Source organism: Balaenoptera acutorostrata, chromosome 5 (genome assembly GCF_949987535.1).
Source record: "Balaenoptera acutorostrata chromosome 5, mBalAcu1.1, whole genome shotgun sequence".
Lineage (NCBI taxonomy): Eukaryota > Metazoa > Chordata > Mammalia > Artiodactyla > Balaenopteridae > Balaenoptera > Balaenoptera acutorostrata.
Genome location: NC_080068.1, coordinates 696,627 through 722,276, shown reverse-complemented (window position 1 = coordinate 722,276; position 25,650 = coordinate 696,627). Strand labels below are relative to the sequence as shown.

General features: G+C 46.8%; 1 protein-coding gene across 3 annotated transcripts; it reads left to right on the top strand.

Moving 5' to 3' along the window:
* The first annotated feature begins 1,384 nt into the window (after nt 1-1,384).
* CTSO (cathepsin O) lies at nt 1,385-24,125 on the top strand. 3 transcript variants are annotated; one of them, XM_057546906.1, is made up of 9 exons: nt 1,446-1,918; nt 7,764-7,860; nt 8,658-8,766; nt 9,337-9,476; nt 12,348-12,515; nt 13,957-14,078; nt 19,606-19,769; nt 20,348-20,440; nt 22,356-24,125. In XM_057546906.1, exons 1-9 carry the CDS (start codon nt 1,461-1,463, stop codon nt 22,388-22,390), a joined length of 1,386 nt encoding a protein of 461 aa, XP_057402889.1. In that variant the 5' UTR covers nt 1,446-1,460; the 3' UTR covers nt 22,391-24,125. The 3 variants fall into 3 exon arrangements, with proteins under 3 accessions (XP_057402890.1, XP_057402889.1, XP_057402891.1); XM_057546907.1 differs by lacking the exon at nt 7,764-7,860 and having other exon boundaries at nt 1,385-1,918; XM_057546908.1 differs by lacking the exon at nt 12,348-12,515.
* The last annotated feature ends 1,525 nt before the right edge of the window (nt 24,126-25,650 follow it).

The window sequence follows — 25,650 nt, the reverse complement described above, 5'->3', positions numbered from 1 at the left end:
GTCTTCCCACAGCACCCTCCCTAGTCATCGCCCAGGGCGGGGGCGGGAGGAGAGGCTGCGCTTTCGGACCCCCTGCCCTCCCCGGGCCTCTTCATCCCCTTCGCCAGCGCTGAGGGTGCGGAATGCAGAAGCCTGGCCCGAGGTGCGGGGGGCCTCGTCTGTCCTTCAGTACCGGACACCCTCCCACCCAGGCTGGCAGAGGGTGGGAGGCTGACCCCCTGTAGCCCCTCCTCTCTGCCACATCCTCCCCAACCCCCAGGACCTCCTAAACATTTCATCTTTTCTTGCCTCTACTAAGTCCTTTGCCCAGCCTCCCAGACCTGCAGGCCCTTGCCTCCAGGAAGCCCCCCTGGCCTGGAGGTGCACCAGGAGGACGTGGTCTCAGCTGTGCCTGAGTGAGTGGCGCAGGTTTCACCGTCATTGGTCTGGCCTGGGAGCCGTGGGCTGGGGACACAGGGAAAGTGTGTGGGGAGCCCAGGCTCCCAGGGAGACCTTCGGGGAGCTCTTGCGCCATCACCACCTGCCCAGTCATCAGGGCCAGCTGGGAGTGAAGACAAGCTCACATTTAAAGGAGAAACTATGCAGCTTCACAGGAGTGCCTGTTCCGGGGGCCTCTGTTGCCAGAGCCCGTCCCAGGCTGAGAGCATCAGGAGGGCTTCCCCGAGGAGGAGGTGGCAGTGATGTGAGGCGGGACCCGCTTGTGCAAAGGCCCTGGGGCATCAGGGATGGTGTAAGGAACAGAGGCTGGCAGAGCAAAGAGGGAAGTGGAAATATGCTAACGACGGCAAAAATCAAACCTCAACGAGGTACCATTAAAACTAAAGCTATCCTTCCGGAACACTCTCGCAACACCACTGCCCAAGAGGCAGACATGGGCACAAGCTTCGACCTGGCAAGCTCCCTCCGGGGAGACGCCCCAGGGAGTGAGGCCGTGGCCCCAAGATGGTCCGAGCAGGGATGCTGATAAAACGTTCTCCCCTGGGCCTACTTGCAGTTCTCACTCCGCACGGAAAACCAGAAACCCACGTGTCTCCTAAGAGCTGGCCTCAGCCCTGTTGGTTCCGGGACACAGGTTTCAGGAAGTGGCCGCAGGCTGGGTTTGCCGCTTGCAGGGCGGGGAGTTTGGGGACTATCTGGGGACCCCCACTCTTCTGAACTACAAAATGCACCTGGCTTGTAAAAAGGAATTAAAACAGTCTAAAATAACACACACACACACACACACACACAAAATTTGACCACAAACTTAAGAATTAAACGCTGCGTTTCTCTTTCTGTGCAAATGAAGAAACTGGCTTCCAAAGTTTGAAACGGCCATAATGTAATAAACCGAAACATTGTGCATTATTTTCACAACTGTATTTAATAAACATCTGCTGAACGAATGGCTCCGTGCAGATTCGCAGACATTATTTCGGAATCAGGTTCCCAATGTCAGAGCCCATCACAGAAGAAACAGGATGAAGGTGAAGTTAAACTCCGCGGCTGCCTGCATCTTTCCATCCGAGACAAAAGGAGGCGGCAGAAGGGGCCTGACGCAGCAAGTGCGGTCACGCGACAGCGGTGCTGTCACCCCCGTGCGAGGCCGACCCTCAGGCTCTCTTCCGGAGGCGGGAGGCGACCCCGGAGCACGGCCTCCCGCGCGGGCGCCCCGCCCAGCACAGCGCGAAGCCGCGGTTCGCGGCCGCCGGACGCCCATTTCCGGGCGGCGGGGAAGAAGGGGCGTCACCGTCTCAGCCCCGCGCCCCGCCCGCGGCCCCCAATGCCCCGGACCCGCCGGCGGCGGGAGCCCGCGACCGGAAGGGAGCGCGCGATGGAGCTGCGGCGCCTCTGGCTGCTCTGCTGCTGCTGCTGCGGCTGCTGCCCCGGCGCCGCCCCGGCCCCGCCGAGCGGCCGCAACCCGCCCGCCGCCTTCCGGGTACCGCGCTCCCGGGGCCCTTCCCGCCGGCCTGTCCCGGGAGGGGGAGGGGGGCCTGAGCTCACCCCCGGGTCCCCTGGGCTTCCTGTCCCGGGAGGGGGAGGGGGACCTGAGCGCACCCCCGGGGTCCCCCGGGCTTCCTGTGCCGGGAGGGGGAGGGAGACCTGAGCTCACCCCCGGGTCCCCTGGGCTTCCTGTCCCGGGATGGGGGAGGGGGGCCTGAGCGCACCCCGGGGACGGGGGAGGGGGACCTGAGCGCACCCCGGGGCGGGGGAGGGGGGCCTGAGCGCACCCCCGGGGTCCCCTGGGCTTCCTGTCCCAGAGAGGGGGGAGGGGGACCTGAGCGCACCCCGGGGACGGGGGAAGGGGGCCTGAGCGCACCCCCGGGGACGGGGGAGGGGGGCCTGAGCGCACCCCGGGGACGGGGGAGGGGGGCCTGAGCGCACCCCCGGGGCGGGGGAGGGGGGCCTGAGCGCACCCCGGGGCGGGGGAGGGGGACCTGAGCTCACCCCCGGGGTCCCCGTGCTTCCTGTCCCGGGAGGGGGAGCCGGACCTGAGCTCACCCCGGGGATGGGGGAGGAGGACCTGAGCGCACCCCGGGGTCCCCTGGGCTTCCTGTTCCGGGAGGGGGGCCTGAGCGCACCCCCGGGGTCCCCTGGGCTTCCTGTGCCGGGAGGGGGAGGGGGACCTGAGCTCACCCCGGGGATGGGGGAGGAGGACCTGAGCGCACCCCGGGGTCCCCTGGGCTTCCTGTCCCGGGAGGGGGAGGGGGACCTGAGCTCACCCCCGGGGTCCCCTGGGCTTCCTGTCCCGAGACAGAGGGGCCACCGGAGCGCCACCCCTGGGGTCGCCTGCGCGCAGTCCGGTGACGCGCCTGCGTTCCAGAGCGGGCCTGCAGCCCGCGAGCCTCTCCCTCTGTCCCTGGTGTCCGGGTGTCGCTCTCCCCCAGGCCGTGCTGACCCACAGAGGGGTCCTCCAGGAAAGACGTGCAGCTGCGGGTGACCACTGGCTACGTCCAAGGTGGTCCTGATTGGAAGGCGCACCCGCTTTTGGAGCCCCCGGGCGTCCTCGCCGCCTCCCCAAACTGTGCATTTCAGGGATGGGAAGCGGAAGTAGGCGGAGAAACCTGCCCATCTTCCGAGGGGGCGCTGGCCACCTCCCTCCGAAATCGGAATATTTTCCGCACGGAGCCAGCCTTCAGCGAGCGCAGGGAATCCTGCCCGTTTATGATTCTCCTGAACCCGGGCCCCTTGGACTAGCGCACCCCCTGCAAGTTCCCCTGACTTGGTGGAGGCCGATTTAGAGAAGGGGGAAGCATTTCATTTCCTTTTCAGATTATTTTGAAAAGCCTTGGTAATCTCAGATGCACCCCAGCATTAAAACTCAGGAACACACCAGTTAGCTCAGTATAAATAAGGTTTTTCCTGAAACCAAGCAAGCTGCAAGAGGTAATGATTTAGAGTTGGCCTCACTGTGTTCTATTCAATATGTATCTGATACTGTGTAATATGTTTTAAATCATGAGAGGTCATTATCATTTTTTAAGGTGTTATCAAAGAAAATTCCTTCTTTCTTAATCAAAAGCAAGTATGAGATCAGTAATCCTGCTGCGTGGTGGAATCGCACTTATTATTTTTCCTGGTATTTTCCTGAGCTTCCTCGTGGGGTTCTGTAGCGGCGCTCTCTTCTACTTCTCCTGCTCGTTGCCCTGGACCTCCAGTGTTTAGGAAGTGCTAGCCTTGCCTGATTCTGTCCATTCTTGCTTTTTGCCTAAACCAAGATGTGCATTTTTATCGCCAATTTATTTCTCTAGCTTTCAAAACCAGAAGCACTGATATAATCGCTTAAGAACAAAGTTTTTGTCCTGTATTCCATTCCTGCCCTGAGCTTGGTGGCATGTGGTGGTGAACTAACACCTTAGGGGGAAAATAATCAATCCCACCCATACCGCTAATGTACTCATTGACTGAAGAAATAAAAGCACTTCCATACTTCTCAAAAATAAAAGAATTGAGGATTGAAGTCACAAGGAGGCCAGAGTAATGAATATGTATTTTAAACCTATGCTATTTATATAATTTATAAATATATATGTATTCACTCATATTGTATAGTTACTCGTACTAGAGGCCATACCCAGGAGACGATGTCTAGAAAATACAGTTCCTCTCGGGTTCTGCAAGGGTGCATGCCAGGAGATAGACAGCTGTAAGCAGACAAGGGCAGAGTGAGGGAGATTCTCAGTAAGTTTAAGAACTTTGAGCTGAGAAAGCCTGAAAGATGTTCAAAGCAATTGCTCCCAATGGGAGTTTAGTTCTTGAGATGGGGGCCCGGAAGGGAGAGCAATGCGGGCTTCTGTACACACTTGCTGGAAACTGTGTTTGAACCTAGACAGCTGTTTGGATCTGGGGCAGAGCCGGACGTGAGCAGATAGAAAGGGCCTTGCTTGCTGGGTACCCACAAGCATTGGGAAGCACCCCTCTGGCCTGGCAAGATGGATGAAAATGTGTTGTAACTGACGCTCAGTATAACTCTGCAAAGCTTTATCTCTTTAAAATTATGTCAGATTAGGAATTGGTTAAGTTGAGATTCTCTGTTTACCCATCGGGGTAAATTATGTACAGATTCTAGAAAATTCCCAGGCTCCATAATCAACTTAAAACGAAAAAAAAAGTTTAAAAATTAAAATAAAATTATAAAGTGCTCTGTGTTGTGCTAGGGAGAATGGAGAGGTTTTAGGGTGAAAAGTGGACAAATACTGAGGACCAGGAGCTGTAGTCTTTGGATCTTGGTATCTTATTTAGGGAGAGCAAAGAGGTGTCCTCTTGTTTGCCAATGCATCGATGACTGACTAGCGGCCGCCCAAAATGCAGTGGAAAGGTATTCAGGGAACTGCTGACACAGTTAGAGAAAGGATCTGATTGATGAGTAATGTTTTTCACCATCATGGGTTCATGGTGAAAGGTTTTGTCATCCCTGCCTTACGGGTTTTCCTAAGTTCCCCGGGAATATTCCTTGAGCGGAAGTCAGGTGGCCCCTGTGATACTTGTACACACACCGACACTTCGCTGTTGTTGGGTGAAGACCAGGCGCCTCCTAGGATGATTATGGGACGCCTCACAGGATATGGGACTGGGGAAGGGGGGGACAGCAGCCGCCCCTCTGCCTTTTCGCTCCTTAGAAGCTTCTGGCGCTCAGGAAGCCCCTGCCGTTGGGTTCAGCCTGTTCTTTGTGCTGCAGCCCAGGTGTGGGCTGACATTTGCCGAGGCTCTCTGTCTGACCACAGAGCAGCTGGTCTTCTGACCCTGGTGGGAGACCATAGACCCAATAAGGGAACCAATAAAAGTTGTATGTTCTCACCTCGGAATAGTATTTGTATGCCAATGCACATGTGGTTTTGCCTAAAATTTCAGAAGCTCCACCTTAAAAATTCTTGCCTCGATGATTACATGCTCTGTTTTTAAGAAATAAAATTATGTGTACTTTGAGGCATGTTTGTTCACGTATAAATAGGAGGTCATTTTACAATGAATGATCCTAACGAATGAACCACAGATGTTTGCCGTAAACAGCCCCTGAAGATCTGGATTATTTCCTCCAAATAAACTTTATCCAGAATGCTTTAAACCGCAATTTCTATCTAACAGAAACATTAAGAGGTGAAAGTGATGTAAGACACTGTGGTTCAGGTGGCAGTTTCTAACAGCTCTAGCTTCATGCATACACTGCCAAAATGAAAATATACCAGAAACTTGAAATCTTGGGTCAGAATTGATTCAGTCATTTATTCATCTGTCCATCTGTTTATCCAGTACTTTAACATCTACTATGTATAATGAGATAGTCTAGGTTTTCTGACTAATTCAGTAGGGAATAAGACACAAATCGATTCTGTTCGAGGTTGGCCTCTGATTGAAATAGGCATTTCATCGATTCTTTCCATCAGGTTGAAGAAGTTTCTTTTCATTCACTGCTGAGAGTTTTTATCATGAAAGGATTTTGAATTATGTTAAGTGCTTTTTCTGCGTCTATTGAAAATACCATATAGTTTTCCTTCCTCTTTCATTCCATTAATATGGTGTATTTTGTTGACTGATTTTCAGATGTTAAACCAACATAGTCTTTTTTAATGGCCCTCACTTGGTCATGATGTATTGTCTTTCTTATAAATTGTTGAATTTGATTTGCTAATATTTTCTTAAGGATTTTACATCTATAGTCATGAGGGCTATTGGTGTGTATTTCTCTTTCTTTGAGATGTTTTTGTCTGGTTTTGGGATCAAGGTTATACTGGCCTTATAAAATCAGTTGCAAAGAGTTCCCTTCGCCTTTGTTTTCTCAAAGAATGTGCGTACAATTGGTATTGGTATTGGTATTTCTTTTTTACTTGTATAGAATTTACCAGTGAAGCCATCTCGGCCTTGAGTTTTCTTTGTGGAGTGATTTTCAGTTAGGAATTTAATGCCTTTACTTGATAAAAAGCTGTTCAAGTTTTCTGTTTCTCTTGTATCCAGATTTGGTAATGTGTGTCTTCCAAAGAGTTTGTCTGTTTCACGTAGGTTGTCAAACTTATTGGCCTCAAGTGGTCAGAATATGATTCTTCTAGTGCCTTAAGCGTCTGTAGTGGCCCTTGTTTCATTCCTGATATTGGTGATTTATGTGTCTTCTCTTTCTTTCTTTTCTCCATCCCAGGATTCAGGACTGAGAGAGGAAGTCGGGGAGGGTCAGGGAGAGTGTCTGCAGCAGCTCTGAGCTGAGAGAAGGGGTGAGGGCGCCCCTAGATGCCCCGCGGGCCAGGGGAGGGTAGGAGGCCATGGGGACACACGAACCCCAAACCAGTCTTCAGTGGAGGCCGTTCCCCAGTAGGCCGGCCGAGTGCTTGGTCATGGCCTGGGTGCGGCCTGTGAGCACCAGGGCCTCCCTCCCTGCAGTCCTGGCAATTCAGATGCAGGGGGTAAGCTCCCTGTGGACGGTCTGTGAGGCCCATCCTCCTGGCTGCCGCGGCCTTTCCCGTACATCCATAAAGGTCCTACCTTCTCAGGCCTTCCCTCATCCCTCCAGCTCGCAACAGTGGCCAGTAGATGCTTGCAGGACGAAGGCAGGCTCTGAACCCCTCAGCAGTTTGCAGTCGCGGGCTTAGATTTGTCACACGGCCTCTACTCACACTTGCTTTGCATTTCAGTTCTGTTTATAGAGTTTTACGTCTCCTTTCCAAATTATATTCAAAGCCTTGCTTCATCAAGATTATCTTTAAATGCCTAAAACTCAATAACTGTTGATCATTTCATTGATTAACAATCCTTCCAGGCATGCTCAATAAGGAAAAAATAAGTTTATGCTAAGTCCCAGGAATAATTTGCTTGAAAACAAACAGCTTATGCCATTTGCAGCAACATGGATGGGCCTAGAGATGATCATACTAGGTGAAATAAGTCAGAGAGAGAAAGACAAATACCATGTGATATCGCTTGTATGTGGAATCTAAAAAAAAATGATGCAAATGAACTTACTTACAAAACAGAAATAGACCCACAGACATAGAAAACAAACTTATGGTTACCAAAGGAGGGGGGGGGGGGGAAGGGATAAATTAGGAGTTTGGGATAAACATATACACACTACTGTGTATAAAATAGATAACCAACAAGGACCTACTGTATAGCACAGAGAACTATGTTCAATATCTTTTAATAACCTATAATGGAAAAGAATCTGAAAAAGAATAGATATACATATGTTAAAAAAAAAAAAAGCAGCTTAGCACTATCAAGGGCATGACGTCTATAAAATGTAATTATGCATATATTCAACAACAAATATTAATTAAGCATCTGTTGTGTGCCAGGTGTGTGCTCAGTGAGGGGAACACAGTGGCGAATAAGACAGACCAGCCTGGCCCTCATTTTGCTTATAGGTTTATGGGACAGACACGCAATAAACACGTAAGTGCACAAACAAGTACAGAATAGCTAGAGCTGGAAACTTACCAAATGGTGGTCTCCTGAAGTTTTATTTATCCCACACAGTTGGTTAGAAGTAGGAAATTGAGGCATGTTCATACAAAAGACAAGCCTAAGATTATTATCACAAAACTCAAAGCTGAGGAATCTGTAAACAATGGTCCAATTTTCCCTTTGTAAAGACAAACCAGACGATCTTCCTGGGACATTTCCAGGATTGCATCTCTTTCCCAAAGCCTTTTTACCCAAAATGAAACAGAGACCTCTATAAAGCTCAAGGAGAATCAGATTTATTGATTCATTAGTTACTTACTCCTTTTTTCATGCTTCATTAGTTGTGCTGGGAAATACGAAGATCAAGAAGACAGTCTTCCCAGATTCATAGTTGTTGGATCACATGAATACTCTTTGACGACAATTCCCACTAGTGTCTAGTGTTTATTTGCAATTTATTTTATTTTTTCCACTATGTTAAATAAACATATTTAGTGCTTCCAACATGCTTAGTAAAGAGGAATTATAAATGGTTATCCATTTATAATTCCTGGAACATTCTTTCCCAGCTTCAAAAATTACTCCTGAAATCAGATAATATTTTTAATACAAAACATTTATAAATCTAATCTGATTATCTTAGATGACCTTCCATCATGATCTGCAGGAAATAAATCAAGCTTTAACTTTTGCATCTGAAAGCTATCTCCAAGTAAGTTATATGCAGATTGCTCTGGAAAGTTAACATGGGTAATATAAATGAATGTGGGTTTGTTTCCTTTTAGGAAAGTCTTAATAGACATCGACAGTTGAATTCTTTATTTCCTGGTGAAAACTCCACTGCCGTCTATGGAATAAATCAGTTTTCTTATTTGTTCCCTGAAGAGTTTAAAGGTATGGTGCGATGGGGCTATTAGTTGATTAGTCTCCTGACTTGAACTTGTTTCCTTAACTTTTGAGAATTGTTCAATTGTGAAGATAGTAAATTGAGTAACACTTAATATTTATTAAATGCTTAATAAGTGTCAAGCATGTACCTGGTGCTGACTGTTAGAAAAATAAATACATGGTCACTCTCTTCTAATTATTGCTTAAGAACTAAATAGCGTAAATGTAGACATTTCCACGTGGCTCTGAGGTCTAATACCTCATCTCTCCTCCGGTTTTCTGTGCCGTTTCTATTCAAGACACCCATGGTTCCATGGGTTGTGATAAAACAAACAGTGTCAATTATACTCATTTTTTTTTTTACCGTTTTCTATCAAACACGTCATTTTATGTGACAGCCCCGGCCCTATTGGAGGGATTCTCATCTTTGTAGCTTTCGGCTAATCCATTTCGTGTATGGAAAAGCACAAAAGGCAGACTTTATCAGAAACTCCACTGTTTCTGTTGAAACATCCCTCCAAAAGGAATCCCTGTAATATAATGTTGGCTGCCTTTTCTTTTCATGTGTATCCTCAGCTATTTATTTACGAAGCAGACCTTCCGGTTTTCCCCGGTTTCCGGCAGGCACGCACACATCCATCTCCAACCTGTCTTTGCCGTTAAGATTTGACTGGAGGGACAAGCACGTCGTCACCCCAGTGAGGAACCAGCAGACAGTACGTTTGTTTTCTTTTCCTTTTTAATCAGCGTCTGAGTCACTCTTGAGGTCAAGTTCGATCAGACTTGTAAAGGAGCCGTCACTGCTGTAGGTGAAAGCACACCCCAATCATCAAAAAATGGCAAGGCCAGGAGAACCCCTGGTGGGGGAGACGGATGTCAGGCCGGGCTCTCACTCCGGAGGTGAGCTCTGTGGGCGCCCCTCCCTGGCCGCCTAGCCCCCTTGTCGCGGTCCCCAGGCCTCTGCAGAAGAGCGGGTGGAAGGCTGGAGGAGGTGGAACTTGACCACTGACGCTTGAGCCGTTCAAAAGGGAAACCACGTGACATCAGGCACTGGCCCCCCCGTGCGCCCTGGCCTCTTGGGTTCATCCCTGAACTCCCTCAGAAGCCCTACCTCCATCCCCACCCCTACAGGATCACACACTTTGTACCCGTGATCCTTAAAAATGCAGTCAGTTCTGCTGGAATGTGACACAGACGTTCCTAGAAATCACCAACTCTGCAAAATCAGGCAGTGAAAATGAGAGGGATTAGAGAAGAAATGAGGTTAGGACTCAGCGCTAAAGACTTCGTGACACACTAAAAAAAGACGGGGAAGTAGTAAAAGTGGCAGTGTGGTTTTACATGTGTTAAATGATAAAGAAGTGTGTAAGTCCTGCAGTAAACGCAGCCATTTACCACCCTGCGATATCTCTTATATGTGGAATCTAAAATATGACACAAATGAGCTTATCTACGAAACAGAAACAGACTCAGACATAGAGAACAGACCTGTGGTTGCCAAGGGAGAGGGGCAGTGGGGGAGGGAAGGAGTGGGAGTTTGGGGTCAGTAGATGCAGACTAGTACATATATAGGATGGATAAACAACGAGGTCCTACTGTACAGCACAGGGAACTCTTTTCAATATCCTGTGATAAGCCATCACGGAAAAGAAAATGAAAAAGAATATACATATGTATAACTGAGTCATTTGCTGCACAGCAGAAATTAACACATCATTGTAAATCAACTGTACTCAATAAAAAACAAATTTAAAAAATGCAGCCATTTACCGTGCAGAAGTCGTGAGTGTGCCTGTGAAGATCACCTGGAATCAGAGGGAAAGCGGGACCCCAGATGCGGGTAGGCGTGCTCATTCACGAGGCGAGCCATCTCTCTGGCAGACGCTGGAGGGCAGATGCGCTTGCCCCGCACCCCCGCTGGGCACGGGGATGTCCGCTGACCTGGGAAAGTGGGTCCCTAACCCCCGGGATGCGGCCTCAGTTTGTCTGCAGTAGAAACCTCAGTGGGTCCCTCAGTCTCCTCTCGTGAGACCAGCGCTTTGGACCCAGCAGTTCCCTGGTCACCATCTAGTCAGGATGATCCTTTTTGCTTTCTCAGATTCTGCATTTATTGTTGTGGGTTAAATTTTACCACCAAATCATTTGCTTTCTTTTTGGATTCGTAATGAAGGGTGATGTAGTCTGAAATCCAGTCCATCCAGGGTGTGCTTATGTTGTATTAAAGGGGAACTTTTAATTAGGAATCTTCTTACTAAAGGAAAGATGTTTTGGAGCAGGGACTGTCCCCCTGGGGCAGCGGTAGGTGGGTAACCTAAGGTGACCTGCATTTACAGTTCTCAAGGGGTGGGCACCCTGCTGGAATGTCCCTTAGTGAATGCCGTACCCTGCCCCAGGCACTGAAGCTAGGGTGTAAATAAGACCACTTTGAGGCCATTGGATGGCTCAGAGCTTCCCTCCACGAAGACCACCAGCTGTGCGTCCTCTCTTTGCCAGCGGTACCTGGTCCCCGGATTAAGACAGTTCCGCCCAGTTTCAAATCCCACTCTCTGCCTTTCCTGCAGTTCTTCCTTCTTGTATGAAATTCTTGATCCTTTCCCTCCACCTCCTCCCTTTCTTGTAGGACCAGCCCTTTAATTCTTTTGCTCTAGTTTGTCCAGTGAGAGGAAGTTAAGAGACCCAGACTCAGGAAGACTGTCAGCCATTGTCTCAGTGAGGAACGAGCAGTATAGGTCTCCGTCATTGGGACATTTCCTGTGTGTTCATAACTGTGATGGGCTGCAAAGTCATTCACCCAGTTCCTGGGTCCGTCTGTGAAAGGGACCAACGTAGGCACGTGCATCCTCAGCCCCGCTCACCTCATCCCTGCCTTCTACCTGGGGGGAGGTGGATGGCCGAGCAGAGGGGTGGAAGAACGGGGTGGGCGTTGGTACACACCTTAGAGGCAAGCCACCTGTTCAGTGAACTGGCTCGTTTTTATTTTTTTTTTTAATGTATTTTACTGAAGTGTAGTTGGTTTACGATGTTGTGTTAATTTCTGCTGTACAGCCAAGTAACTTACTTATACATATATATATATATTCTTTTTCATATGCTTTTCCATGATGGTTTATCACAGGATGTTGAATGTAGTTCCCTGTGCTGTACAGGAGGACCTTGTTGCTTATCCATCCTTATACACACTACTTTGCATCTGCTGACCCCAAACTCCCACTCCTTCCCTCCCCCATCCCCTCCCCCTTGGCAACCACAAGTCTGCTCTCTCTGTCTGGGCAGACTCGTTTTTTAAAAAGACCATCAGTTCAAGTGTTTTCCCAGTCTCTAAAATTCACTTTTATTTTGCATCGTCTAACCCTCAATAGTGATACTACCAATTTACCTTTCACGAATAACTAGATTTTGATGCTTACAAGAGAATTTGGGGTTTCGTCTCTTTATTTCAGTTAGAAAGTCGGCGGGATCGGCGTCTATATTCTGTGGGCCTCCAGACTGTGCTCACTTGATTTGATCATCTGAGATACTAGCGATGTCGGCAGGCTTGATTTGCGCGTTATTCGATAGTCACACCGTCCTGTTCCTGTTCCTGGCAGTGTGGCGGATGCTGGGCTTTCACCGTGGTGGGAGCAGTGGAGTCTGCGTGCGCCATAGAAGGGCAGCCTTTGGAGGCGCTGAGTGTCCAGCAGGTCCTCGACTGCTCATACAGCAACTACGGCTGCAACGGAGGGTCCCCGCTCAACGCTTTGAACTGGCTCAGCAAGGTGACTAGGTCCACAGCCTTTTAAGCTGCTTGTTTAATGTGCGTTCAGAATTCAGACAATCTACTCTCATTTACTAAGTAATGTTTTCAGGGTCGGAAATGTAGCTAACCAGAGCTTGAATTAATCAGAAGATATCCCAATGTGTCCGTATCCGGATATAGAGTCTTTAGGAGGCTCTGGAGGTTAAATGAGGTCATAAGGTTGGACCCTAACCCGATCAGACTGTGACCTCATCGGAAGAGAAGGAAGAGAACAAGAGCTCTGTCTGCCCTGTGAGGACACGGTGAGAAGGTGGCCGTCTGCACCGCAAGGAGAGAGCTCTCCCCAGACGCTGACCCTGCCAGCACCTTGACCTTGGACTTCCAGTGTCCAGAACCGTGTGAAAATCAACTTCAGATTTTTAAGCCAAAAAAAAAAAAAAAAGAATGGCTCCTGGGCAGGTCAGCCATCAACAGAGAAACCAAAGTGTGAAAAATCTTACCTGCAATCGGTGTTCAGAAAAATATTTATGTTGATTTCCTCACATTACTTAACAGATGCTTTTATTTGCAGATGTGTGTCACATGACTCACAAAGCTGAGAGCGTATTCATTTCCGTAGAACTTCTGAGTGTCGGGTTTACAGGGGATTAGCGGTCAGCCGATCGGGTGCTCTCTGTAGGCGCAGGGCTGAGCCCGCGTTGCACGTCAGTAGCCGGCTCGGGGCTGCGATCTGGCTCTCCCCCTCCAGACGCTGCCCCAGCACGTACACACCCTCTGACGCTGTCCTAGGTCCAGCAGCAGTGGCGTGAAGCCAGCCATGAGGTGTTGGGAAAGGTCGTCACGACGGCGCTCCCCAAGCTCCAGGGCCCCCCGCTTGCTCATCTGCTGTGTTTTGAGTCACCGCACGCCGGACGCTGGTGCGCTCTGTACAAGTCATGGGCGGCAGTAGGTAGAGCGTGTGCCCGCGCTCGCATAAGCCCTGCTCTCCGAAGGGGAGGGTTCCGTCCCGACAGCTGTACGGTGTGTGGCATTTGCCAGCTGAATGGCAGCGAGAGAAGTGGATGGAAGTACGCTTGTGAGCACACCCCAGGACCACTGCCCTGCCTGAGCCTCAAAGGCTTGGCAACCCAGAGCCAGAGCCGTGGAAGGAGAGTGGTTTACACGCCTGTACCCTCGGGAGGAGGAGGGCCAGGCTTTATCATCAGATCACCGGAGGGCCCAGGAAACTGAATACAGGAAATGCAGGAGCCAAAGGCAAAGAAAGACATTGAGTTTAATTACCTAGGATGTCCTTATAAAACACCTAAAGCGTTAATGTAAGATTTTCATAACTCAAAGAATACCCACACAATGAAGGTGTGGCCAAGGCTAATCTTATTTTGACACACGGTAATGAGTTCTATTTGATTTCTAAGACAACCGTGTGACAGAAATAATTTTGGGTGCGCATTTTCTTTTAGATGCAAGTGAAGCTGGTGAGAGATTCAGAATACCCGTTTAAAGCCCAGAATGGTCTGTGCCGTTACTTTTCTGACTCCCATTTTGGATTTTCAATCAAAGGTTATTCTGCCTATGACTTCCGGTAAGTGTCTCCTTCTGTTGTGGTTTCCTCTATATCTCTTAATTTATTATCTACTGATTATTTGGAATTAATAAATTGATTGACAGCATCACTGCCTACTCTTAATTGTTTTAAAATGGACTTCTTACTGAAAATTGGTAATCAATGTGGAGGTCTATGTACGTTGTTTCTTAAATATGATCTACTTTCTCCCACGTCGTTACAAATAGAAACAACACACTTAAATTAACACATTTAAATCCAGTTTAAAGTATAATTGACACTCACCACCTCTTACCAAGTTTAAGTGTCTCACTTACCCTTAGCGTATTTCAGACTTACTCGTGAATCAATGAAAGATTGCTCGGTGTAGACTCCAGCCAATGTCAAGCAGTCGACTTACCAAGAAGCATTTTTGAACGCACTCTGTGTTCCTTGCATTTCTCAAGCGATCAGCTGTCAGAAAAACATGAACTTATCAGAGGCAAGCAGGCAGAGCACGTGAAGAGTAGGTGACGCAGCACATCCTGTAGGCGCGACGGGGAGGCCGGGGAAGAGGACTTGTGGTGGGCCTGGAAGGGTACGGAGACTTTGGACAGATTCAGGAGAAAAGAATCATTTAAAAATGCTTTAAAAACACATGGAAAACCCAGAGCCAGCTAGAGGACCATTATGACCATTTGATTTAGTGCAAAATAGGTGCTCAGGGGTGAGAAGGAGAGCCATGAAGCGCCTGGCTTCATCTTTTAAAACTGTGAAGGGAGCTTGTCACAGCGTTTCGAAACAGAAAGCAGAAAGACTAAAGTCAGTTCAGCTAAGGTGACAGACTGCCCTACTACTTCGTAAATATAAAAGGATCGCTGGGTCCAGATGGAGTCTCCCCATGGGATCTGAAGGAAATCACGGGCGGATCTGGATCCTTGAGCGAAACGGAACCCGACCACGCCAGCCTCCTTGCGTCCGAGGACGGCCGACTGTCCCGGCTCCCGTCTGCGTCTGTGGGAGGGGCTCTCACCAGGCGGCCTCAGGCCCCGAGGGAAGGACGCACAGAACCCACGATAAACGGGCAGGGTCGCTGAGCACATAGGTCCCCAGCTCCCTTGAGGGAGAAGTTCACGCACTTCCTAAACAAGCAAGTGTGTCTCTAAGCCATCAGCCCCTGGAGAGTCTAAGGGAAGCGTCTGCACACGAAGGAACTGTATCTTCAAAGTGTCATTAGAACGGACTCAGGGCATCCCTCGTCATGAGTAGCAGATTGAAAAAGTTAGGAAGAAACAAAAGAATAAGAGGCATTAGTCTGCGTCAGGGAGAGGGAGAGGGAGAGAATGCAAAGGTGACTGGGGCCTGAAGCAGGATTCCTCCAGCCCTTGGATTAGAAGGCAGAGGGCCTTGTAAAGTCCCTCACGTTACAGCGAACAGTTAACTCTGAGAACACAGCGGCAAGCTCACCGCGTTAGGCTCTGCAAGAAGAACTTCCTTTGATTTATTCATTTATTCAAATATTTACTGAACCCTGTTTTAGGTTCTGGGGATTTGGCAGTGAACAAAACAGACAAAAATCCTGTCCTCAGGACTATATTTTAGTGATAGAGACAAGAAATACATGAAAGAAATAAAAGTATGCCTGGTCTGTTAGATGAAATAGCTTTAAAGAGAACAAAGCAGCAGTGAGGTGAAGAGGAAACATGGGGAGGGGTGTACAGTCTCAGGACGGGAGCCCAGGGAGAGGGTCTCTGAGGAGGTGACATATGAATGAAGATGCAACCCTGCAGATACCTGGGGAAACAGTGCTCCCAGCAGAAGCAACTGTACATGCAAAGGCCCTGAGGCAGAAATGGGTCTGGCATAGTTAAAGAGCAGTAAAGAAGCCAGCGTGACTGTCAGGGAGAGAAGAACAAGACTGGCAAGTGATGAGGTGACAGGTCGTCAGTGATAACCTGAGCGGTGTTGTAGGAATGGCCTTAGGCCTGGTGGAGACTAAAGCCCCACAGGGTATATTGAGGGACGTTTCTGAGGTCATACGGGAGAGCATCGCAGGGGACTCCGGGATTGTTGCCCTGAAAGACTGAAAGGATGGAGTTGCCGTGAATAGAGCCAGGAAAGTCTACGACAGAACAGAGAACATCAGATTTGTAGGAAGTGACCCCAGGAAGCGCCGGGAGGGGACTAGGGCGTGAGACAGAGCGGGAGAGCCGTGTGTCCTCGGGACGCAAATTAGTCCTGAGGGTAACTCGGCCCTCGGTCCTACTGGGGGCCTCTGGGATGCAGGGCAGGATGTGCGTGTCAGGGATGAAGTCCCGCCCCAGTTGGTGCACATCACCTCCCAGGATTCAGTAGCTGAGGGTGCAGCGGAGGTAGCAGGGGGGCATGGGCTTGCTTTCCGGGCTCTTGAGGGGAGGAGGCCCTCAGGCAGGAGCTGCAGGGTCTCCTAGTGGGACCCTGGCTGCCTGGCCACACCGCAGGGTGAGGGCCGGAGGGTGTGGGAAGGTCCCCAGGCGTCTGCTGTGACCCGGCGCTGGGCAGGCCCCTTCGCTGGAATGTTACCGCTTCCACAGGAGGACCTGAGCCGCGGGGCCCACTTAGGGCTCATGTCAGGCCAACTCTGAAGCTCGTGCTTTTTCCCCGACCTCTGTTTTTATGGTCATGCTCTCTTAGTTTCTGAGTAGTCTCAGACAACATCAGCCCAGGGCACAGCTACCAGCCAAAAACTTCAAAAACTCTTGTGCTGACTCTAAAAAGATCTAAAAGAAAAAACTGCACTGAGTCATAAAAGCAAAATGCTCATTCGTGCTCAGGCTGCATTCTGCATTTTTGCTCATCAGACCTCAGGAGAAACATTTCAGGAGTCAAACTAGGATATGAGCGTGACTATTTAAATAAACAAAAGGGACAAATATCATATGATGTCACTTATATGTGGGTTCTAATAAATGGTACAAAGGAACGTATTTACAAAGCAGAAACACTCACAGACGTAGAAAACAAATTTACGGTTACCAGGGGACAGGTGGCAGGGGTATAAATTAGGAGTTTGGGCTTAACATGCACACACGACTGTATATAAAATGGGTAACCAGCAATGACCTACTGTAGAGCACAGGGAACTCTACTCAGTACTCTGTAATAACCGAAAAGGGAAAAGAATCTGAAAAAGAGTGGATACTTGTATATGTATAACTGAATCACTTTGCTGTACACCTGAAGCTAACACAACATTGTATCAACTACACTCCAATATAAAATTAAAATTTTTTTAAATAAAATAAAATATTTATGGGTGAAACAAACAAACAAAAAGAGAAAGAACCTACTACATATAACAAGAGACTGAAAAACTAGGAGGCAGTGTACCACACTGAATTCTAGGGAGGTTGAGGTGTAAGCCTACGCACTTACCCAGGGTCTGTAATGGGTAAGACTTGCCTTAATCACCAAATCTGGATGACAGTAAAGATTAGGAGAATCCTTTAAAGACTGCAAGATTTGCATCTCACTGATCTGTAAAATTAGTAGTAAGCTCATGGAACAAGATTTGATAATATGATAGTAGTTCCATATTGGGCTAAAAATGGAAATAAAGATACTGTTCGGAGCATATTTTAACTTGTTTCCAGCCCACACTGCTCTGAAAGACAAGTGACTGCAGTTCTGGGGCGAAATAGAGCCTTTCCCTGCCGGTCTAGACCGCGGCGTGCACTCCTATTTCCTGCTTTCCAACAGCTGTGAAACCTCCCTAGTCCTGCCTCGAGCAGAGATTATAACTAAACCGTTTCCATCTCCCCGCAGTGCCATTGCCCTCCGCGTTCGGACCAGCTTCTCTCCTCCCCATCCTCCTCCTTTCCTCACACCGTCCCTGTAAGGTGTCGCTGATGTCCTGTATTTACTGTATAGCTTTTGTTACCTTTAAAAGGTGGAGGTACTTCCCTGGCGGTCCAGCGGTTAGGACTCCGCTTCCACTGCAGGGGACACGGGTTCGATCCCTGGTCCAGGAAGATCCCGTGGGCCGCCCGGTGCGGCCAAAAAAATAAATAAATAAAATGGAAAAAATAAAAGGTGGAGACAGTCGTGTTCTGGTTAATACAGAGATTATCTTATTTGTCATGGTCAGATTACAAAACATCCCCCAAAATTGAATAAAATAAGATATACATTATACACTAAAACCTGTGCTGAACAAAACTAATTTATTAGACAAGTGAGGGAGAGAGACAATGTTTATTGTAAACCTCGAGTATAATTTATGGGTTAGGCAGGCCACAAAGTCTGTACCTATAATTGTATCCTTAGGTTGATTCTGAAGGTGGGTGCGGTGACTTGGCATACAGCTGGAATTTGAACTCAGCTCTGTGGAACCTCAAAGCCCATACCCTACCACGGTGCTTTCCCAGGTTTCGTAATTGTGCTTGTCTTAGGTCACCTCAATGAATACCAACTATTATTACAGTAGCAAAAATTAGAAATGCCTGCTTACAGATCTCCAAAAACAAATCTTCACCTTAACAGGTAACATGAGTGAATGTTTAGAATGAATGTGTCCTTTCTGTTGCAGTAAATCCCACTGTTACGCGCTCATGTTTTTCCCTCATCTGTGGACAGAATATCCCCTTGATAGAAACTAGCCTCCAGCTGACATGATGAGGGCTTATTTACTCTTTCAGGGCACTAATCCACCATGCTTTGCTGCAGCAATAAACTACCAAAAGCTATCTTAATGGCCTGAAATATCAGTAATCTGGTTTCAGTGTACTGCACCCACAAAGCTGACCTTTAAAAATGCAAATTAATGGTTTAATCACGTACTTTTAAGACCCATGAAGGCTGAATGCTGTGTAACATGAGACTTTGTCAATACAAGGCCTTGTAGGAAGGCAGTAACTGCATCTCCGGCTGTCTTCCCAGTCCGGTCCTAGTTCTCCTGGCATCTTAGCATCTATCCTGCCCTATAACTGCATTCACCACTTTTGCATAACCCTTCCCTGTGGTTTCTTTATTTGACGATCACTGACCTAAGTTGGCTGGTCTCTTGATTCTTACCTGGTGTGGCAGAGATGACGAGTTATTGCCACACACCCAGGCTTTCCACATTCTTTATTAAGAGCATCCCTATATTTTAGCGGGGTACTTTGACAGCCAGCTACAAAACTTCATTTCCCATCTTCCCTGAAGCTAGACTTGGCCATAGGGCTGAGTTCTAGCCTATGAGACCCATGCGGATATGTGCAGAATGTGTGATCACTTCTGGGATCTCAACAGGAATGAAGCACTTCCCCTTTCTACTTCCTGCTGTCTGAAATACGTGTTTAATGGCTGGGGCTCCAGCAGCCTTCTTGGACCATGAACTGACCTCGGGAGAGTTCCTGGTATCCTGGCGTCCCACAGCCCTCCTGGACTGCCGGTCTTCCAGACTTCTTTTAGCCTCCATCGATTAGGGCTTGATAATTGCAACCAAACCTACTCCTACCCATGTACAGATGAAATAGATCACTTTTATAAAATATTTTTACCTGAAAAACTAAACTTCTTAACCAAACATTTCCTCTTTTGGTAGCGACCACGAAGACGAAATGGCAAAAGCACTGCTTACCTTGGGCCCTCTGATAGTGGTAGTAGACGCCGTGAGCTGGCAAGATTATCTGGGAGGCATCATACAGCATCATTGCTCTAGTGGAGAAGCAAATCACGCCGTTCTGGTAACCGGCTTTGATAAAACAGGTGAGTGCTGGTGAGATGTGACCAGTTGCTTTGCAGCTTGAACTCCAGCTTGACAAGTGATTGCCATCCTTTAAAACACTGAAATTTGGTCCTATTAGGTCTAAGTCCTCATGAGCTTTACAAATTTTCACTAAACTTCCAGGTATACACACCCTGCGGGTCCCACTGTCAATCTGGTAGATGCCTTGTTGAAATGACACTAAATTCCTGATCTAAATAATGGGCATTCTCCATCTGGAATGTTTAGGGTAACTGCTGGGAAAGAGAAGTGCTTATTATTTCATCATACTTATCTAACAAGCCTTTTTTTTCTTTTTTTTCCTTTTTCTAATTCCCTGGAAAAGTATGTGTGTTTTCATTTTCTGCAGTAACTGCATTAAGTGAAATGAATTCAAACACATTTTCCATTGATTGACGTGAGACACTAGTACTGCTCAAGTTGACTTGGCTGGTTTGTTAGCAGTTCATTACATTTTTTACCTTTTTCTTAGAGCCGCCGTACTTTTCAAGAACTGAACTTTAAATAAACATTCTTTCACCACAAATATGTTCTCCAGGGTTTGTTTTATGTTTTTTAGGAAGTACCCCGTACTGGATCGTGAGGAACTCCTGGGGAACTTCCTGGGGCATAGACGGCTGTGTCCATGTAAAAATGGGAGGAAACATTTGTGGTGAGTCGTGAGTTGATATTCAAAACTCCAGGCTGAATGTCAAGGGAGAGACTGTGAATAGATTAAAATTACAGCCCGTCTGGTCCATAGTGTGTGTCCAGGGTACTCAGATCACTTTTACAGTAAGAATTGTCACCCTTTAACTAACTGATAAAAATACGACAGTGTTTTTTTAAAAAGACACTATTGTACACATTCATGCTTTTAAAAGGAAGAGGGACTGTAGTAAAAACCAGTGTAATGAGCAAAACCTTGTAAGACATGGCGATAATTTACCCAAGTTAACTACTTCCCAAACCAGAAAAATCTCCACTTAGGAGGCTGAGCTTTTCCAAAAATGTCTCCAATTCCAAATTTACTTTTTATAATTGTATTACTTTCCATTGTTTTATGTATTATAATACCTTCTCTAGGATCATCAAGAATCACTTTTTCTTTGTATCAAAATGGGTGAAAATCTGAATATTAGGGCTGTTTCTGATTTAATATGCCCCTCGTCACCTACAGAATTCCAGCAAAAAATTCTACTCAGTGGAATTGAGAGGCTTAAGAGAATGCCAAACATGCTCTTTTGTTGAATAACAACATTTTTTATTAATTAACAACAAACCAAATTAAAATAGCTATTTAAGTATGTTAAACGTATTCTAAACTCCATTTTCAAGTTCTGTTCTAAAACTTTTGATCTAGAAAATCAGCATATTTTCTGAATCAAGTTGGACCCAAACTATGCTGTGTATACAACTTTTTAAAAATTGTAGAACACCCCAGGTTGTGATATTTATGATAAAAGAGAGTTACGGAAAAATCTGAGGGCTTATGTTTTGATTCCGTCTAGTGACGGCAGCTCAGTCGTTCCACAGAGCAGCACCTGTGTAGTTTAATAAATGGCCTGTTCAGTCACCCCAGTAAAGAATTGTTCATAAATTATTTATTAACAAGAGTCCGCCTCACAGAAGCTCTTCAGCCAGAGCGCGAGCACCCCGGCCAGGCCTCTGCTTTCAGCTTCGCCGGGGCTCTGCAGATAAAGGGCCGCTGCCCCTCCTGGAAGCCCTGCTGCCCCCCCAGTTTGTCCCCAGCTGCGGAGCGAGGGGCCTGCATCTGGGCTGAGGGGCGGCTGCTGTCACAGCCCTGGCGGGGGTGCTGCGAGGACGAGAGCCGGATGCTGGTTCAGCCTCACCCTGGTTAGGACCCTGCATCCCCACCTCTTCCCAGCCCCCAGCCGCAAAGCGTGAGTCGGGGTCATCTCTCCCCTGTACCCGTTTCCCAGTTTAAGTCCCCAAGGCCCGCCTGGTTGGTCATTATACAGGAATCCAGATCCTTCTGAAAGGGAGTATTTCCTGAAAGTTAAATCCCTGAGATGATCACATTACTCTTACGACCAGCTGCGGAAGGCGGGTAGCATTCTGCGGCCCCAAGAGGTTTCAAAGACGCGGCTCATCGCAGAGAAATCCAGTCTTCAAATAGGATGTTTAATCACCTCCGCCATGACATCGTGATCTGTGTCCTTTTGTGCTAAGAACGCAGAGCACGCTGGTGATTTATTGAAATGTTGTTGAAGTTCAAATCTTAGAATTTAAATTTTCAAATTGTCTTTAAAATAATCCCATAAATTATCGTATTGCCTCTAAGCAATATGTATGAGTGTGATACAGATTTCAGATACATTCACCTGTTCAGTTCGTAAGTCGTTTTGGGATTTTTAATAGTTTCTTGAAATAAAAATATTAGGTGTCTCTCCTAATATCTGCGTTTGAGGTTGCCGTGTCTATATGGACAGGTAACTATCACCAGTGAGTGAGTTTCTTAGTAGATATTAACTCTTTCCCAACCCAAATGAAAATTGTTTTAATTTGCTATTTAAAAGGCATATAAGGTGGAAATAGAGTAGTGCTGATCGTTTCCTTTTTCTTAGGTATTGCAGAATCCGTTTCTGCTGTATTCGTGTGATATGCTCGCCAGATCAAGAGACAGACACAAAACTGAAGGCTCATGATGAGATACTTCATCTTGGCATTTTCAACTTTAGCCTTTAGGAACTACCCGCAAAAGACAGGTTCTAGGGCCTGGTCCTGTTGAAACTATTGATAAGTTGTAGAATGTTCTCTTCTTAGAGAGAGATGGACAAAGTCAGAAGGAAGAAAACCAGCACCGTGGCCTGGGAGGAAGTCTGTGGAACAGTTTCCTACTGGGAGGAAGGTCAGGTTAGGAGGTATTTTAGGTCTCTTCACTCTGAAAAGGCTATTATCTGGTTTGTTTGATTATTGTTTCTGTTTGCCATCTGTGTATTTTTAATGATGTATTTCCAGTAGGATTAAAGAGGTGATAAGAATTCCTTTTCCTTTATGGGATAAAATCACCAGCCCAAGCTGCCCTGCATACAAGGATAGCCAACCTAGACCTAGGTGTGCCCCCGCCAGTTGTATTCCCAGCCCTCCAGGATGGAATTTCATAAGAATTTTGAAAGGCCAGTTGCTCTTCCCCAGCACGTGGTGCTCGCCCGTGACCTGCGTGGATCATGCAGAAAGAAGCAGAAAGACAAAGTTACCTTTTAAGGCAGACAGTTAGCCTGATCGAAACTAAATGACCAATATGGCAACCAAGTGATAGGAAAATCTCAAGTAGCCTTGCCTGGAAGACAAATTATTTGGGGGTTTCACGGTCCGTAGGGTTCCAGTACATTTTATCTCCTCCTTTTGTTCTTGCCAGATTGAGGCACAGTGTGTCTTCTCACATTTTCTCACTCTTTCTTTTACTCTTGGCCGTGAAACTTCTAAATCCTCCTGGTGGCGCGGCTTCCCTGGCGAAAGAAGTCTCATTGTTTACTTTCCATTTCAATTTGAGGGCCATTTATTTGGCTCCAATTGTCTCTAAGCCTTTATCAACATCAGGACCTCACCTGTCTGTCTGCTCATCATTTGGACGCACCACCTCTTTCAGAGTTCAACCTCATTAATCTGGGGTATCAGCCAAAATGTGTTTCCCAGCCTCTGTTGTCCCAGTGTTCTGCTTATTTTTCCCGGACTCCCATCCTAACTACTTTTTTGTGCATCCCTTTGGCTTTCCACCTGGTCCCTGGTCCTCGAGGTCCGTCTCCTCTTTTGCAGTCATTATGCTTGGCCGTGTAAGAACCTCAGAGCATGAAAGCTACTCTTCTGATTGAATATAAGTACAATCGTATTGTGTGAGTTAAATAACAAAATTGTATCAAGTATTACGTATGTAAGTATCTCCTCTCTCAAATTCACGGTCGCTGTCTAGTGTAGACTATCTTAAAAGCAATATTGTAGCGGTGGCAATAACCACTGAAAAGAATTGAGACATCCCATTTTTCCTCTCACGGTTGGCCTTTATCATTCTCCTTATTAGAAGAAAATCAAAACAAGACGCTATTTCTTTTCCTTACACCAACCAGAAGCAATTTCAAAAGAGTATTTGTTGACTCAGGTTTAGAAATGACAAACTGATATTCTATTTGATTAATATTCTAAATATCCAACTATGCCAAAAAGGAATTGTGTCTTGATTGTTCTAGTTTGTGTTAATGTACTAATTCCTGTAAAATATGAATGCTTTTCTGATACTCTTTTACAAAGATAAATATTCTTTTGCATTACAAAATGATGAATACCTTTCGGCTCTTCTGGATTTTGATAACATTTATAATAAAACAACCTGTGTCTGACTTTGGGTTAAGAAGGCTCTGTCCATGTGTATGGCTTACATTTTGTGAACACAGTGTTCATGTGGTTTACATTCACACAAGAGTTTTCTCAGCTCCAAATCCATATATTTAATTTTTGGTTTTCTCCATAGACATCTTAACTTCAATGTCTGCAAACCATCTCCTTCCCCTCCTCAAAAAAACAAAACAACAGCAACGAAAAACCTAAAAAACAAACTCCCGCATCTCCTAGAGTGTCTATTTTGGGTAACAGCGTTATGTAATCGGCATTATGTAATAACCCAGTCAATAAAATTGAGGGAAATCTTAGATGTTCCATCAGGTCAGCTACGCCTGAGGACCCATCACCTAATCACCCACCTGCTCTCCATTTCCTTTCTCCATCCTTCACTCGACGCATGTTCTTTAGCATCTCTGACCCCCACTGCTCAGGAGTCGACCCACCAGACCCCGTGTCCCTCAGTCTGGGGCTTCTCGAGTACGGCCCCCAGACCAGGAACCACCTGAGGACTTGGAAACTGTTTCGTCAGCCCCCCAGGTGTTTGTGATGGACGGATTGATAATCTATCTACTCTGTGTCCCCGGGGTTTACATTTCTAAAAGACAGCCTTTTCATGTTATCCCTCTGTTTTAGCCCATTCAGGGGCTCCCAGTGCCTAAAAGATAACATATCAACTTTTCTAAAGGAGCTTTTCCCAAAGAGGCCGCTTCCTGCCTTCTCAGCCTCACCCACTGGTGTTCCACGTGGGTGTGTGTTGGGCTCCCGCCCTGGCCAGCTGCTGGACGTTCGCCAGTGAGGCCGGGCGGAGAGCAATGAAATCTGCACATGATAATTAGGAGTCATAATGAAAATTACCAAGATGTTCCTGGATGTGATTTCACTGGGATCTCAGAGTAAACACTAAATTAGCCTTACAGCGATTTCATGATTCATTTAAGAATTATTGAAAGCGGGTTGTAGGCACTAGAAGCAACTTTAAATGGGGCAAGAGTACTAACTGGCATTATGAGTGGTTTCGACATTTATGTAACAATTAGTGATACATCATTTGAAAAAAACTACAACTATATAACCTAGTCATACCAAGAAACAGAGATAAGAATAACTAAATCAGATCATTTAGTCTATTAATGAATAAGCCTTGACAAATAGCGCTTATTCCAGGATTCCAAGGCATCTTGATGGACGGAACATCCATTAACATATTTCTTCATTACTTCATGAGAAAAGGCAAAGATTATAAGTATTTTATCCCCGATACATAGAGAGGAAAATGGGGATTAAACTGGTTGTTTGGACCAAAGTAGATAATTAATAGATGCATTTGATCTCAAACTTGCTGACTTATTTCAAAGGGAGTGTCATTGGCCACGTTACTTGTCCCTGGATTTTTCAGCTTAACCACCATCTGGTACCATGTACCTGTACCTGCACACACACACACACACACGCCATGGAGACAAAAGCAGGTATATGTAAATAATGTAGAGGCAAACTAGACAATATGATCCTTACAAGAAAATT